This window comes from Phyllostomus hastatus, unplaced genomic scaffold (genome assembly GCF_019186645.2).
Source record: "Phyllostomus hastatus isolate PE091 unplaced genomic scaffold, TTU_PhHast_1.1 phas_contig_159, whole genome shotgun sequence".
Lineage (NCBI taxonomy): Eukaryota > Metazoa > Chordata > Mammalia > Chiroptera > Phyllostomidae > Phyllostomus > Phyllostomus hastatus.
The window spans coordinates 18,287,811-18,303,778 of record NW_025333640.1 but is presented as its reverse complement, the minus strand read 5'-3'; the positions used below and the strand labels follow the sequence as shown (position 1 = coordinate 18,303,778).

The 15,968-nt window shown below is 33.9% G+C and overlaps 1 protein-coding gene across 4 annotated transcripts in view; it reads left to right on the top strand.

The window, feature by feature from the left end:
* FSTL5 (follistatin like 5) overlaps positions 1-15,968 on the top strand; it is a 542,283-nt gene that overhangs the window by 102,237 nt on the left and 424,078 nt on the right. For 2 of the 4 annotated variants that reach the window (XM_045831808.1, XM_045831806.1), the window contains exon 3: positions 1,516-1,546. In XM_045831808.1, the coding sequence (XP_045687764.1) occupies positions 1,516-1,546 (31 nt within the window). Of the gene's footprint in view, positions 1-1,512; positions 1,547-15,968 lie in introns of all 4 variants that reach the window. The other 2 variants (XM_045831807.1, XM_045831805.1) reach the window with 1 other exon arrangement.

Sequence of the window (15,968 nt, the reverse complement as noted above, 5' to 3'; positions counted from 1 at the left end):
CCCATCGAAAAGTATAGTCATTCCCTGAAAAACTACCACATTCTTTTTCTAAATATACAGATCATGTATTACAGAAATATACACTTGAAACCTATATAATCTTATTAACCAATGTCACCCCAATAAACGTAATTACAAATAAGTACACAAGTAGAACATTACCATTTATTTAGTGTTCTCTTCCCATAAGGATATATTTTTTCTGTTTTGTCCATCTTTTATATGTTACCTGTAGCAATCTCTGGCACATGAAAGTAACCTATATGTGTTTGTTGAAAGAATGATGACGAAATAAATAAGTGAGTGGCAAAAGAGGAGGTGAGAGATAGAATTTTTAATTACAAATACCTCTCTGAAAAATTTAAGCCTGCTTGTCCTATAATTGTGAAAGAAAAATGTATTTTTGAAACACATTGTTTATATTTAAATTTTACTTTAAATGAACAATAGCTACTCCAAATTAGAAATAAATTATAGCTAGAAAATTCAATTAATTAACAAAGGAGAGAATAGCATTCAAACACAAAAGCAGAAAGGGTTAGGATAAGAGAATTAGAACACAAAAGTGTTCAAGTCTAACAAAATCATACATAGGATTAGCTCATCCAACAAATGTTCATTTGTCAATATTCATTTTCTCAAAATCTTACTCTGGGATTAATGCTTACAGCAAAAATAAATTCTTTATATTTTTACTATGTATATACATTTTACCAAAACATATTGGCATTAATACAGTTCTGCAGTTCTCTGTGTGTGTGTGTATGTTACTTTTTATTGGAAACATATTTCAAAGCTATTTTTAGTTTGAGACCTTGAAACTTTTAGACAGAGTGAACTGTGCATGCATATTAATTGAGAAGTCACGGAGTGCACGATTTCTACTTAAAAACAGAAAGCAAGCTAATTCTTTCGGGGTTGCCTGGTAACTAATAAGGACTATGTCAAATTGAAAGACAGGTCTGACTGAAGCAATCTTTGAATAAATAATAGAATTGTTGTAAACTTTAGCCTTAGAGAAGTAAGATAGGGACCGATTCTAAGTTTAATTGAAGGAAAGACAATTGAAATATCCCTTGTGTTTTTTAGCGAATTCTCCACTGTTTGCTCATAAGCTGTTTTCCCCAGCAACAATTTATCATTAATGTATAGATATTGAAAGCAAATTTTGAAGACATCATTCGAAACTTTTTGGAATTAAATAGAATGGCCTAAGGCATTTGAGGGGCATGACAAGTTTATTTTTTATTCATTAACCATTTGTTCATTTATTTATAAATTCATATTCACATAATGTATTGATTTCTTAGAGGAATTTGTGTTCACTAAGACTGATTGCTACTCAGTAAGAGATTTGACATAATTATTCATTAAGATGAGAATTATATTACAACGACCCCTCGGTGTATGTAAAGCAAAATATTTAGAGTGGTCTTTAGTTTCACTGATAATTTATATCATGCTGTTGAACACCTACTTACAGATTTTGATCTATTTCTGTTTTAATTCCAGCAGGAAAAAAGTCAAGAAAGTTCAAGAATCAAAGGTAAGGAATGATTGTTTTAAGTTTATAGTCTCATAAATTCATGTAAGCATAGGTGAAGAAATATAAAAAATCTGATGCCAGCTTGAAAATATAGTTAAAATTTAGAAGACAATGAGAGCTAACCTTGAATGTGCTTTTAAGCCTTGCGAGCCCTTTGGGGAAACTTTAATACAACTTTCTGTGTGTTCCCTGAATTGTTCTCACAGAGTTCCTCCACCAAGCATTGGGCATAAGAATTGGCACTCCACCACTCGATGATGATCTTTTAGCAGATGAATTTTTCAAATACACCTAATGGAGAACCAGTTATTTAGTCATTCTTGTGTCATTTTATTTTCTGTTAAAAAAGCAAAAACAATATTTATTTCTATATTAAATTTGGTGATAGCTTTTAGTGTGGCATAATCAGCTTTAGTCAGACCCAGGGAGACTTTTTTTCCCATGAAGACATTGTTAAGTTTTGAAGTTTGCTTATTGTGATGGCAAATGACTCCAGGTACATTGTAACCTTAACCAAACTGTGATGTTTGTCAGCAAGCTAAAGTATGGCTTGTTATCTTATATATGAAATTACAACACTTATTTATCCCCCAAACACTCATATTAACTCAAAGTTTTATGCTTTTGTGTTGCAAAAGGGAATTTCTACTCTAAGATGTGCTGGATGATGTGCATTTAAATGCTATCAGCATTGTAAGCATGCTGAGTGCACATCTTTCTTCTCATGAAAGGTCCTGGTGTTTCAGGTTAACCTTAAATCATATTTATAATTCTATTAGAGTTGAAATAAGTTTAGTGTAGCTTTCTTCTGGATGCTTTATTGCCTTGGGGTACATAAATCATACCATCTGAAGTAGTAGAAATTATTTCCCAACTGCTGTCTAAGAACATGTTTTCTTTTATTATGTAATAAAATTTTCAAGATGATGTGTGTCGCTGCTTTCAGTGTTGCTGGCTGACACATGGTTCAGAACTGTCACACTATGGCTTCTAGACTGCTGAATTCTAAGTAAGTCAGAGATGCGCAGTTACATCAAGATGGTGTGTGTAGCTCTACTTAGAGGAACTCCAAAGTTTTGCCTATTTATGGGAATCATCTTGAAATGTTATCTTACTGGAAGTTATAGATAACCCTTTTAAAATGTTTTATATGTCAATATTAAGAGAAAACATTTTGAGCCATGGAAGATGACAAAAATTCTGAAAATCAAATATACTTGGTAACTGATTATTGAAATGTGAGCTCTGTCTTCATGTGATTCTAGTAACTAATTCTCAGCTGGGAATTCTCTGGAATAAGTGGTAATCAAATTTGCCAGATCTTGTTTATTATAATATCAGATATACATGCAGAGGAAGTCTTTAATCTTCAAATTAAAGACTTCTATACTTTCTATATGCTTTCTATACCTATTTCTGCTTATGGCAGCAACCTCAACTTCATGATATCAGTGACCTTGAAATGATATTAACAACACAAAGCACTCCAATGCAAAATTGGTCCCTCTTTTCCCTCTTTTCTCAAATGAAAAATTGGTCTCACTATCACATGTAGAGATATATATTGAAGTGTTTGGAAATTTGCAATTCTATTATCTAATTGATTATTTGACATTCATACATGATCTTATTCTAATATTATTTTGAAATACCATGAAATCTATATTTTTACTCTATTTTTATATTCTAAAGTTTAAGTGAAATTAACCTGACAAAGTGAATTTTGGTTTAATATGCTTTTAGATTCTCAATTGATTGTGTGTTTAGATTGCCTATTGTTAAATGAGTTAAAGTCCAATCTTGAGGTTTAGACTTTATTGTTTCAATGTTTTGAGAAACAATAACAGTTTTTGAGGAAATAGCTTAAAAATTTTGCCAGCTTAATCAAAGTTTTAATTTTCCCAAATAGTGTAAAAAATATTTACTGCAATCAGAAAGATAATATCATTGTGGAAAGTTTGCATGTGGTCATGCTCCTAAGTATCAGCTTCCCCCTTGCTTTGTCGACCAGAGGTTACTTGACTGTCTGTTGACTAGAAAGACCCACTGGCTTTTATCATATGGCGTTTCCCTTCTCTTTTTCAAATGAGCACTCTTGGTTCTTCCCATTCAGCAGTGATGAAAATACACTCCCTTTTCATTCCTAGTTATATTTTGGGTAAGTCTCTAATATTTAAGGAATGCTGAAGCCTGCAATTAATTTCCTAATGGTCACATTATGTTCACACTATCTTTTCTTAAATATGAACGGATGTCAGACACTGTGCTGAACTTTTTACATAAAATGTATGTTTTCTCATTATAATACTCAAGTACACATTATTAAGATTTAGCATTCAAATGCTTCAGCATTTTGAAAAACTGCACACAAAGGAAATAGATCAATATTACCATTTTGTTCTATTATAAATTGGGTCATATTTTATTTGACCAATTACTGGTTGCACATGAGGTAAATTTAACATACTGTTGTTAGCAATGCTTTGTACATTTTCATGGATAAACATATACAACATTTTATATTAATTTCATTATTTATGCAGTATTTGTCCTTAATGGTTACAGATATCATTTTTACTGCTAATTTATATAAATACTGCTTGGTGCTTTTTAACTTTCAGAAAAAGATAACAATAATGGCAGCATGGTAATGTTCTGAGGGCATATGTAAGAATTGTGCCAGCTTGTTTACTAATTACTTGTGATCTTGGGTAAGTGACTTACCACCCCAGAAGTAGTTTGTCTTTTATAATAAATAATACCATAACATACCCTGGAATATTAATGTCCTTTTCCTATCTAAAATCCCAAGACTTCTAATTCTCTAAGGACACTGGACAATGCTATTACTACAAACAATTATCCTTCAAAACTGTATAATTCTTAATAGGTTCTACATGGCAAATATTATATATATATATATAAGTATATATGAAAAAGATAAAGTGCATGAATTTTCTACCTATAGTACATGCATTTTTACATATATTGAACAATGAAGTAAAATACTATGTTAAGGCCATACCTCATCAAATTAAAAGTGTGTGTTTGGGACAATGAATACTATCAAAGAACTATGAAGCCTGCAGTCTTTATATACACATATGAGCACACAGATGTACATATACACTACTTTCTATTTATTTTTACACAATCATGTGTTCAGATTTCCTTTTATTTCCTGCATCACAGAAATGGACACTGAGAGCACTGACAATGATCTGATGTTTACAGGGGTAAATGCATATATATCAGGCAGAAGAGGGGCCCTTCTATGTGGTTGGAATTCAAGACTCCTGTCTTGAGTTGCCTGCATATTTAAGCTCTTTTTATTAGAATAATCTCACAGAGTTCCTGAGATTAGCTGACTTCTTCAAGGTCAAGTGGCCAGTCAGGAACTGTGAGTGGGTGGGAACAGACCTTCAAATTCTTGTTTCTAAAAGCTATTGAATACATTACATTCACAAATGAAAATATTATGTAATACTAAAAGATGGTAATTCACATATATGAACCCTCTAGGAGACTCTTTGTCTAATTAACTTCATGCCTCTATGTTTAGAAAATAAAATACATCCTTAACTTTATATGAAATGGATGTCTTTATTATTATGTGAAATTCAAAGTCACCATATTTTCCATGAATTATAATGTTCTTTGATATTCAATTTAGAAAGCTATTGCTGGGACAAACAATTGTTTGTAGGATTTATGAAAAATATGGGTTTTGTCTATAATATTTAGTAGTTATAATCCTTATGAAATCCAAGTACCTAAAGTACAAGAAAATTCACCTCTAGAATATGTCAGCCAGAGGATTGATAGTTTTGTTTGTTTGCTTTTGGTGAACAATAAATAATTCAGAATAAACCCCAGACAAATGTATTTACTTAAGGCATATTTGTAGTAATAATTCTTTAAAAATAATTAAATGTTATAAAAAATGTGAGGGAATAATAATTATTTTATATACATTTTACACCATAACAATTGCATTATATGAGAACAATTCTATTTTTACTCTACTTGGCTTATTAAAAACAAAATTTGGAAATTAAATGAGGGCAAAATGTATTCCATGAGTGAATATTGAATACCTTGAAGAAAAAAATGCCATCATATATGTACAACTTAATAATATATGACTTACTAGCAACTCTTCAATTACTAAAATGAATATCTCAAATATTTCAATCCATTTTACCTATCTTAACAATATGAGTACAAATTCACTTTTGAGTAACAAATCAATTAAAATGTAATTCTTAATTATTGTGAACAAATTGTCAGACTTTTATGATTTAATTAGCTGACATCTGTTTAATTTATGATCTTTTACTATTAAAATATGGTCACATTTCTTTATGCAAGTAATGTTTTGTGAATTTTCGTGGTAATGTGAGTTTTTGAAAAATAACACACAAATGCAAAATTTGGAGGTACTAAATATAATATTACTTGGATAGTAATTGTTACTTTGACAGACTTTCAAACATATAACAATTTATATTCTAATGTAAAATTCCACAAGAGAAAAGTAAATTAATAGAAATATTTTTATTGGAGATAACCTAAATAATACCTCCAAATGCCTTACTCAATAACTTTCAAGTATTATCGATTTCATTGAACACATGTTCAAAGCATAACTTTCCTCTGAGAATTAAGATAATGCTCATTTTTCATTCTTTAAAAGTCATTATTTAAACAACTTGGTAAATTTGAGATTATCCTGACACATGTCCTCATGCCAGAGCAAAGAGGAAGACAACATTTCTCCAGCAAATGATGCTATTATCATCAACCACAAGAAGTTTCAAAATGCCAAGAAGGGCTCAATGTATATATTGTGTCAACCGCATCATCATTCTCCCCTCTTTTAGCATATGTTCTCTAGTTTTCTAAAGGATACCAGTAAATCATCTCATCCAGTGGGTCATTTACAGGGGTGGGCAAAGGGAGGTTTACAGTGGTTCATAGGGAAGAAAAACGTGAAGGTTATAATTAGTACAATCGCTTTAACTCTGTATTGTGTGTACTCACAACTGTAAACCTACTTTTGCCAACCACTGTATTCTGGTTTCTGGGTGATTTGGAATCTTACTTTGGCCACCAGTGGCAGTGCTATCCCAATGAACTAAGGAATAATAGGTTAGGTGTATTTGGGTAAAACAACCCAGAATGACTGCATTCAATTTTTTTCTCTGAATAAATAATGACTTAATGCTGTGTGTAATATCAAATGAATATGGTTTATGGACTTTTCTTTATGTAATTTAATAGTCTTTTACCTGCACACTAACAGCTCAGCACTGATCTTTCTCTTCAATCACCAATACAAATATCTTTATTCTAGACTTTTGATAGAGCTAAATGGTCTCTTGAATAAGTTTTTTAAAAATTTTCACAAACTGTTTCCTGAAATAGCTGAATATCATGTTTCAAAAAAATATCAAGTAATACTAACCAAAATGTGTTTTGTGGCTTCATTTACTCAGCTTGACAAAATAATTTCACTTGCAATGGTTAGCCTTTATGAAAGAGCAGCTCTTGAAATGCTCAGGTGAAAATTGCGTTTTTTGACACAAGGCTCTGTTTTATCTGTCAGTGAAAAATTATATGGTCTATCCTTTTCTCTTTGTGTCTTCCCAGGCGCTTTCAACATAAAAATTGACTACATTAAAGAAAGCATATTTAGTTGGTTTTTTAAATAATTATTTCTGTCTTCTTATCTACGTTCTTAACATATAATGTAATAGTACTTAAGTTTTGTAGTTATTTAAAATTTTTGCAGTATGAAGGATATAAATGTTATATAAAAAGAATTTGTAACTCTGCAAATACTGTTATATTTAGTAACTTCTCTTAGGTGAAGTTGTATATCTGTTTGTCCAACTGTGATGGATTACTTAACTTGGAATTTTACCAAGTAAAATGTCAAAGACCAAGTAATTGCACTTTTAAATTATTGTAGAATGCATTTCATACTTTAACTCATTACATGGGTAACACTTTTTAAATTCTTTAGATGATAAAAAGTAAACATTTTTACTGGAAAAGATTATATCATTGTGCCTTAAATGATTGGTGCATGAAATCCTTGTCCATTGGACATTGAAAAATAAGCCAAAAACTCTTGTCAAATATTGACTGCGATACTGCAAAGTTTCTGTATAATTCTCTAGGAATACTTACCTTTGCTTCATTAAACATATCCATTGTATTTGATAAAGGGTCTCTTTCTCTCCATTAGTCCCCTTTCAGGAAACAGCTAGTCTCAAAGTACTAGAGTTTTAGAAACACATTCTGAGAAGGACTGGTTTATATAATATTTTCCAAGATAGGTCATGGGGTGTAGACTCAACATACCTAGGCTCAATTATTCATCCCCACTTAAGGACTGAATCTCATTTTTTCACTGTAATATGAATATAATGTACCACAAAATGCTATTTCAAGGAGCAAATGAGGTAAAGTATATGACCCTTCTGAGTAGAATGAAAACTCTTCATTTATGTGAGCTATTATTTCAATGTGTTTTGAAATGTCTGCAACCATTTTTAATGCATCTATGGTAGAAAAATATTTATGAAAAAATAAGCTTAAATGTTATAAAGTGTTAATATTAGAGGTCAAGACATATTGATTTTATTTTGCCTTATTTCTTTGCATAATTCTAGGTTATGATCCACATTATTTTCTAAACTTGGAAGCATCTGACTTACTAAATAACCTTTAGGTGTCCTGTCATATTTATTCTTAGACTCTCATTATTATCACACATATATCATGATATATGCACCACCATAGAAAAAAAATAGTATGATATAGTGGACACTGCTTTCAACATAAACATATGGAAGATTGGTGTACCTGAGTGCACTAATATCCTCATCTGCATGAAATGTGGGTAATAATAGTTCCTTCTCAATGTTAATAACTTGTTTTGTGATTAGACAAGTTATTAAATACAGAGAACTTAGCAAGAATTGTGCATGGTCGGAGATTTTAGCCTCTTCACAATTTAACAAGTGAACTTCATCATTGCCTGGATGCTGACAGAAGACATGAGGCTCTGGTGTTGAGAGCAGTTTATTACTCAAAGCGGCAGCAGTAAGGAGTGTACCAGCATGTGCGGCCGGCCCCACGGGATCCTAAGAGGGCCAGGTGATACCTGCATCCACAGCAGTTTCCATCATTAGAGAGGACTGCTCCCCTCTGCTTTCTACAGCCTAGAAAGACAAATATTTTATAATGAACAGAAAATACATTTGCCCTGTAGAGAGAACTTGGCTTTATTACACTTGACAGGAAATGAATTTTGCTCCTTGCTCCAGAAGGAGGCACTCTTTCTATTTTACAAGAAGTTGAACTGTACAAAATCCTGGAAAAGAAAGCCTAGGATAAAAAACAGTGTTTCTTCTCTTAAGACAGACAGAAATGCAAGAAACCCATAGAGAGTTGTCTCTCAGAAAACTTAGAATAGTAGGGGCACAAAAAACACCTACTCAATAAACACTTATAATTGCCATCACAGCAGTTATGGCCAACATTCAGAGAATATTTTTTTCTGCATTATCCTCTGGAGTGCAAACAAAAGTAGAGTAATGCATCTGCAGTGTGCTCCTGCTCACAGCCTCTCTGTTGCCCTTTGATGGCAGGATGTTTCTAAGTTTGCTTCTCAGGTAAAAGAACTATATAAATATACAGTATATAGACCAATGCATAGAGAGAGACATTCATTTTTTTTCTTTCTATGTCAATACATGGTCATTTTAAAAGTCATAAATTCAGAATTAAAAAGATTACAGTGATTAAAATAATTACAGTGATTTACAATTTCTGTGTGATTAATAAGTGCTAGTTTCTATGTAAGGTACTTCTTGTGATTCATCTTCATTTTATATATATGAATATTTAACATTTGTGAATGCTTCCTTATTGATAGTCCTTATGCTGAGTGCTTCCCATGCATTATTGAATATAACTCTTAGAAGAATTTTATAAACAAAGAAGAGTAAATTTGACTGTCAATATATTTACAGGCATGGGCAAAAGTAGGTTTAGAGTTGTTTAAATGAGAAATAAAATGATAATCAATAACTAATAATACAAGAATTAACGGTGCTTCATGTAAACCTGCTTTTGCCCAACCCTGTATATCTGCCACCATCGCCATTTCCATATATGTCAATTAAACATTTTTTGTATATGCATATATTTCTGCAGAAAGAATTTTCACTGTTCTTCTCTTGGAAGTGTTATTGGATAGCCTTGCTTCTCAACTATTTGTAATCACTTTGTAGTGAATACTGTGAATTAGTTTCCCAAACAACCCTTTCAAACATCAATTAGCATGCCTTTTTTATAGTCTTGTTACTAAGTCTAGTGATTTAAAAGCTGCAGTTCCCACGTTCCCTTGCAGTTAGACTCTTGGATATGTTTTAGGTTTCTCCTAACAGACTCAAGCAAGCACGACCTTTTATGAAATTTTTATTTTATAAAACATGTAGAGTTTGGGTACAGGAATTTTCCTCTCATGGATTATAGCCAACACAGTGTATACCTGAATCAAACAGCTAGGGTGACAGCTTCCCTTTGGGATTATTTAAAAACTCTCCCTTGGGAAGTGGCTTGTGCAGGTCCTGGAAGCTGGCTTAGGGCCACTGTTAGGGAACTCTGGGGTCCAGTCACCGGGACAAGGTCCAGAAGAGAGCCATACACAAAATTGGACTTAGCCCCATGAGCTTCCCCATGCACTGACTGCCTTGTCAAGAGGGGCACAGCTGAAGGACAGCCAGAGGGGTGCTTAAAGCAAGGAGCCCAGGTCAGGAACCAAATTTCCTGGACCCCGTCGGTATTGCTTGAGAGGCTATAATGAGGCAGAAAATACCACTCAAGAAAGATGTAATGAATAGAACTGTTTGAATCAGGAGAAGCTTAGAAAAAGGGTACTGCATTTGGAGAAACAATGACTTACATGGGATAAATCCACATTTTGACAAACTTGAGGGTGTCGTGAACTTGTTATCAAATCTTTATAGACAGAGTCTGACAGAAGTAACACCTGCTTGACTGTGGTTGGTAGGGGACATGAGTGTCTCGCACTTGATGGACAGCGATTTGAACATTTCACCTCAACTGTCATATGGTGTTCCTGAGTGTGATATTGTTATATTATAGAACTACAAGCTTATGCTTCCGTATTAAAAGATTTTGTAATAAAAAGGGGCACTATTTGTGCCAGACCCCTAGGGAAAGTACAATCCACTGTTGTCTCGTTTGCTAACATGTTTTACATTCTGTTGACTTTGTCCTCTTTTTATCCTTTTATGTTGACTTAGTAAGTAGTCTGCTGAATGTATACAAATAAACAGTGAAAAAGTACAGAAAATCATGTACCTTCCAGTAGACCAATGTTGTTGGTGTTCCAAGATTAGCCTGGTTTAAACTGCTCTTCAAAGTGGCAGTGGAAACCGTATGTTGACTCACAGTACTTTTGTGACATGCCTAATGTAACTTCCCCTTTACATGATCATCTTTTAGGAAGCAGGCATCTTTTATAAGATATATAGTGTGATATAATAGAATTTGAAAGTATCAGCAGACACTGTTAGTAAAAATGCCTTCACTTGTATTTGAGGGCTCTGGGTCTTCAGTGAAATCTAACAACAACAAAAACACGAGTCAGGCAGAGATAAGGCAAAGAATTTGGCTATTGCCCGGTCCTTCTGGAAAGAACACGCTGGCAGATAGTCTGCAGGATGACAGCATCCAGCCCATCTGGCATGTGGTCTGCACACCACAGGCCGGCTGATGTCAGTCACAGCAGGAGGAGCCTGCAGGGGTAACTGCACAGGAACTTGCAAAAGACTGACTTGAAGGGAAAAATTATTAGATAGTAAGAGGAAAGAGAATTTTACCTTCTTCATCCAGATTTCTTAAAGCTTTACTTTAAACCATTTAACTAAGTTGTTAAACCCATGTTCAATTTGCAGTGTAACCTTCCTCCTTGGAATTTATCAGAGCAGTTGTAGGAGTTCATGAAGTCACAAAGCCAGTGTCAACCAGGGCTGCTGATGAACTGATAATCCGTGTAGATTTTTCCCCAGAAGATGATGAAATGGGTCAGAAAAAATAGCTTTAACTTTAAGACTACCCCTTTCACATCAGAAAATCCATTCCAATTTCCTTTCACTTCCCAAATTATGCCCGGCCATGTTGTAGACTATATTTTATCTAAAATTCTGAATCAAGATTATATAAAATTATAAACATGTTCCAAAAAGGTCCAAACCTCAAATATAATTATAAATCTCATTCTTATTTGAAGTCTGGGGAAGCCATTAAAGAAATTTAATCAGAAAACTAAATCCCCATGTAAGTTAAAACCCAGATATTAAAGTCTAAGTGAATTAAAACTCAAAAAATCAATTATCTAGTTCCTTTAAATCCAAAGAAAACAGATTTCTCCCCATTTCTTATCCCAGTCAGTATAAGCCCTGTGGAGTTTCAGAGGATGGTTGTAATACAGCTTCTTCATCAACGGACTGGGCATCTGTTTTCCACTGGGTTGATGTGGTTTTCTCACATCAAAATCTCAATTAGATCAATACCCACTCTGATGTGCTTCTCTTTTAGAGAGTCCAAAAATTATCATAATCCTTATTCTCATCTAAGAAAAATGTTAAAGAAGCTTATTTCTAGAACCCACATGAAATTAGTCCACACAGAGATATGTTTTCAGAACCTAGGATTTAGGTTTGGCAAAAACTAAAACAGAACATCAATGCTACCTGAAATATGAAGCTACAGAGTCAAAATATGCCCTATTTTAGCCATTCTGGGATGCCAGTTATTCTATGCCCATTGCACACATCCATTAACTTTGGAAGTAATTTCAACCAGAGAAAAAGACTCAAGAGATGATGGCTCAGTATTTACCATAAGTGGGAGAAAAGGTATCTGTTATGAACACTCTTTGCTTTCTCAGATAATAGCTGTTGAGACATGACCATCTTCTTTTGCAGTTTGAAATATACAATACAATAATAATATACATATACAGTACACAAAGATATACAATAAAAATGCCTTTAACCAGCCTTAGTTTATGTAGTTTTTCTTCCTCATCCAGCATATAAAATATTTTAATTTCCTGTCTTAATTAAGTTTTCCTTAAAAACAGAGGCATTTCAAAGGCTATATGCTTTACGTTAAGTACATCCCTAGAACAAGTACAAAAATAAGATATAAAGAAAGAGAATGTTGGAGACCCATAGATACAGTGCTCTACAAAGCTAGACATCACTTATTAAGACAAGTTAGATATTTGATCTCACAGGACATCTTTAATGAAACCATATAAAGCTACTTCATTGTGCAAATATGTCATCAGTGGGAGAGAAGGAAGAAAAAGATGCATCTACATTTATCCATTGTCCTCTACATCTATTAGTCAAAGCTTGCTGGAGGCACTAACTGCCTCACACTTTCAGGTAGTGTATGTGTCCTGAGCTGGATCTAGTGCCTCAGTGTGCAATGTGTGGTGCAGCATATGTTACTGGGGCATGTGCATGGATATCAGAGAATAAGAGCAGTCACCAGGGTCTTTACTGAGGGTGGTGGCAACTGGCTCTGTAACTAAGGAAACACATAAGTTGTTTGAGTCATTCACTAGAAGCTAATCAGTAGGCAGATGCATGGAGTAATGAATCATACTGAATCCAGTATCTTTCCTCTTTCCTTGAAGCCTATGTGGACTCTTGGGTGTTTAAGTGTCCATCCTCTCTGTGGACCCACTTTTACAGTGCCTTGCCATGAGAGGGTCATTATGCTGCCTGGTCACTGTGGAACAGTGTAGGCCCATGAATTTTAACCCCTTGGGATGGTTTTACTCGTATTCTGGTTCTGTCATCACTCTCAAAAAACTCCTAACTTGGTTTAGAGAGTTTGCACTAAGAACACAGGGAGAGTAATAGGTCTGCCATGAGTTCTTCAAGTCACTGTCACTCATATTTTGAATGTGGTAGATCTTGAATAATATTTCTAGCTGGTGTTTTATTTAATTCAATAAGGGACGATAATTTCTACTGTTTTATCTTCTCTTTTTCTTCTCTTTTTTGAAAAGTCATTGGTAACCTGCTTATAAGGTTAGTCTCTTTCTTTTGCTATCATGTTAAAAAAATGCTATTTCTTGGAGAAATGCTTTGGTCCTCTTACCATCCTTAGGTTTCTGCCCAGGCTTGCTTATTGATTTATTGATTTATTTATTTATAATATTTTAGATTTATTATTCTGAGTCTGCCAAATACATCCATTGTTCAAACAGTTCTTGTGCACTTTCACATTTTTGGTTTAAGGAATCCCATGCAGGAGACATTGCCATCTCACCACAGAATGGGCTGAATTTATCATCATCTCATCTGCTTTCTTGACATATGTCTTCTCTATGCTGTGCTTTTCTCTTTGGTCTCAATTCCACAAATTTATCAAACATATTCTCTCAAAGCACAACAAATTCCTGAATAGCTAATTAAATGTAACTTCATCATCTAAAATTATTGTGTTACTTTTAAACCTCAGACCTGTGGATTAACTCCATGAATTCAAGCCTAGTTCTTCCACCATTTCCTCTTTAACCCTGAATGCAAAATGAAATTTGAAGCATCAAACCTAAGCCTGACAAAAATAATTTAAAACCAGAACCTCTTTAGTATTTTGTAGTGTGCTTGGAATCCAGCTGCCTCGAAGTATAAAATCCATTCCCTGTAAACAAAGTTGAAAATCAAAATGCAAATGGCAAATAACTCTTCTGCTCTTTAAAGTCTCTAAGGTAGGTATACAGGAAGATTCCCTCTTCCACACAGTTGGACTCTCACTTCAGCAAAATCTGCTGACTCTGGTCTGTGCGGCCCATTGGCAGCATCCACACATCACTGAAAATGGTGCAAGAGATGCTATTGCCAACTGCACTCAGAGCTGGGATTCCCCACAATTGTCCCTACGAGGCTTTTGAGTGTGCTGTGAAATTTTCTGCCCACATACAGTGCATTTTAGTTTCTGAGATTTACGTGGCTTCTATTTCGCTTAAATCCAAGATGCCTAGTACCATTGCCAAGGTCAGTGCACTTTTGCTTAAGGCCTGGTGTTTGCAGACACGTCTGTATATCTCTTTTAAAAATTGTCCATGGATAAGTCCTTCCTAAGCTCAATTACCAGCCAAGGAAGAAAAATAAATCACAAATGTTGGCTGTAAGGCTGTTGACAACCTAAAATTCATTTACGTGGCCTCAACTAAAGCTCTACAAAAATAAGCAAAAGACTCTTGTTTAGTAATGTCTGAAGTAGAGCCATGTGCCGTGATCCCAACCTGCAAAACCTAAATCAAGGAGGCTGGAGAATAATCTTCTTCTCCCATTTTTTTTAGAGGAACTAAACTGAACAAGCTCTGTGTTTTGTTTTGTTTCCCCAAATGCACCTCTGACATTCCTGCCTTCTCCCCAGGGAAAAATGCAAATGAACAGAAAGACTCAAGGAGAGGTATGTGTTATGCTAATGGAGTCCCTCCATAAGGAAGGGACCAGTCAGGCAGGAGAGGCTGAAGTTTCCTACACTTTGTCTTTCCTCATTGCTCTTCAAGGCTGTCACTCTTCAAATCTCAGCGGGGAGAGACTGACTATTGCAGTGGTCACAGGAAATGTTAGAGCTAAAACAGATACTTGTAAAGCTTTTCTGAGAGGCTGTATTATGCTGAATAAACTTTATAATACTATAAGATTTTAAAATTCTAATGAAATATGTATAATATCATACAGAAGAAAAGAGTAAAAGCCTGATTCTGGGAAAAAGCCTATGAACTCTCAATTTAATATCATTAAGCATTCAGATATGCGATATTCATTTGAAATGCATTTGCTATATCCAAATGTCTTATCTGATTTAACTGAAAAAATAAAGCTTTCTATGAGACTTTCAAGTTTTGTCAAATGGTGATTTTTCTACCAAATTTCATTAGCAGAATAGGATTAAAATTCATATGCTCAGAACTATTTCCTTTTAATATTAGCCACATATTTTTTGAATTAGAGAAATAATCAGAATGTTTTAAGCTACAATTGAAATGAACTTTGGGTGACATTGTTTCATTTTTTTAACTATGAGATTTTTTTATTTTTGTTTTCTGTAATATGCATATTCACTCGAAGAATTTAGACATCTTCTGCATCAGGATATCTAAGATTACATCTAGGCAAGTGAATCAAGTGTTGTTAATTTGAAAAGTTGGAATAATGCTTATTAAAATTCAGTACTTTTACCTTTGAAAAATCTTCAAGCTTTCTGTGTGTAGCATGTCCTCAAGATGAATATATCTTTCCTTCCCCTACCCTGAAAGGCAATATTGGAGTTTATGTCTAAGTTC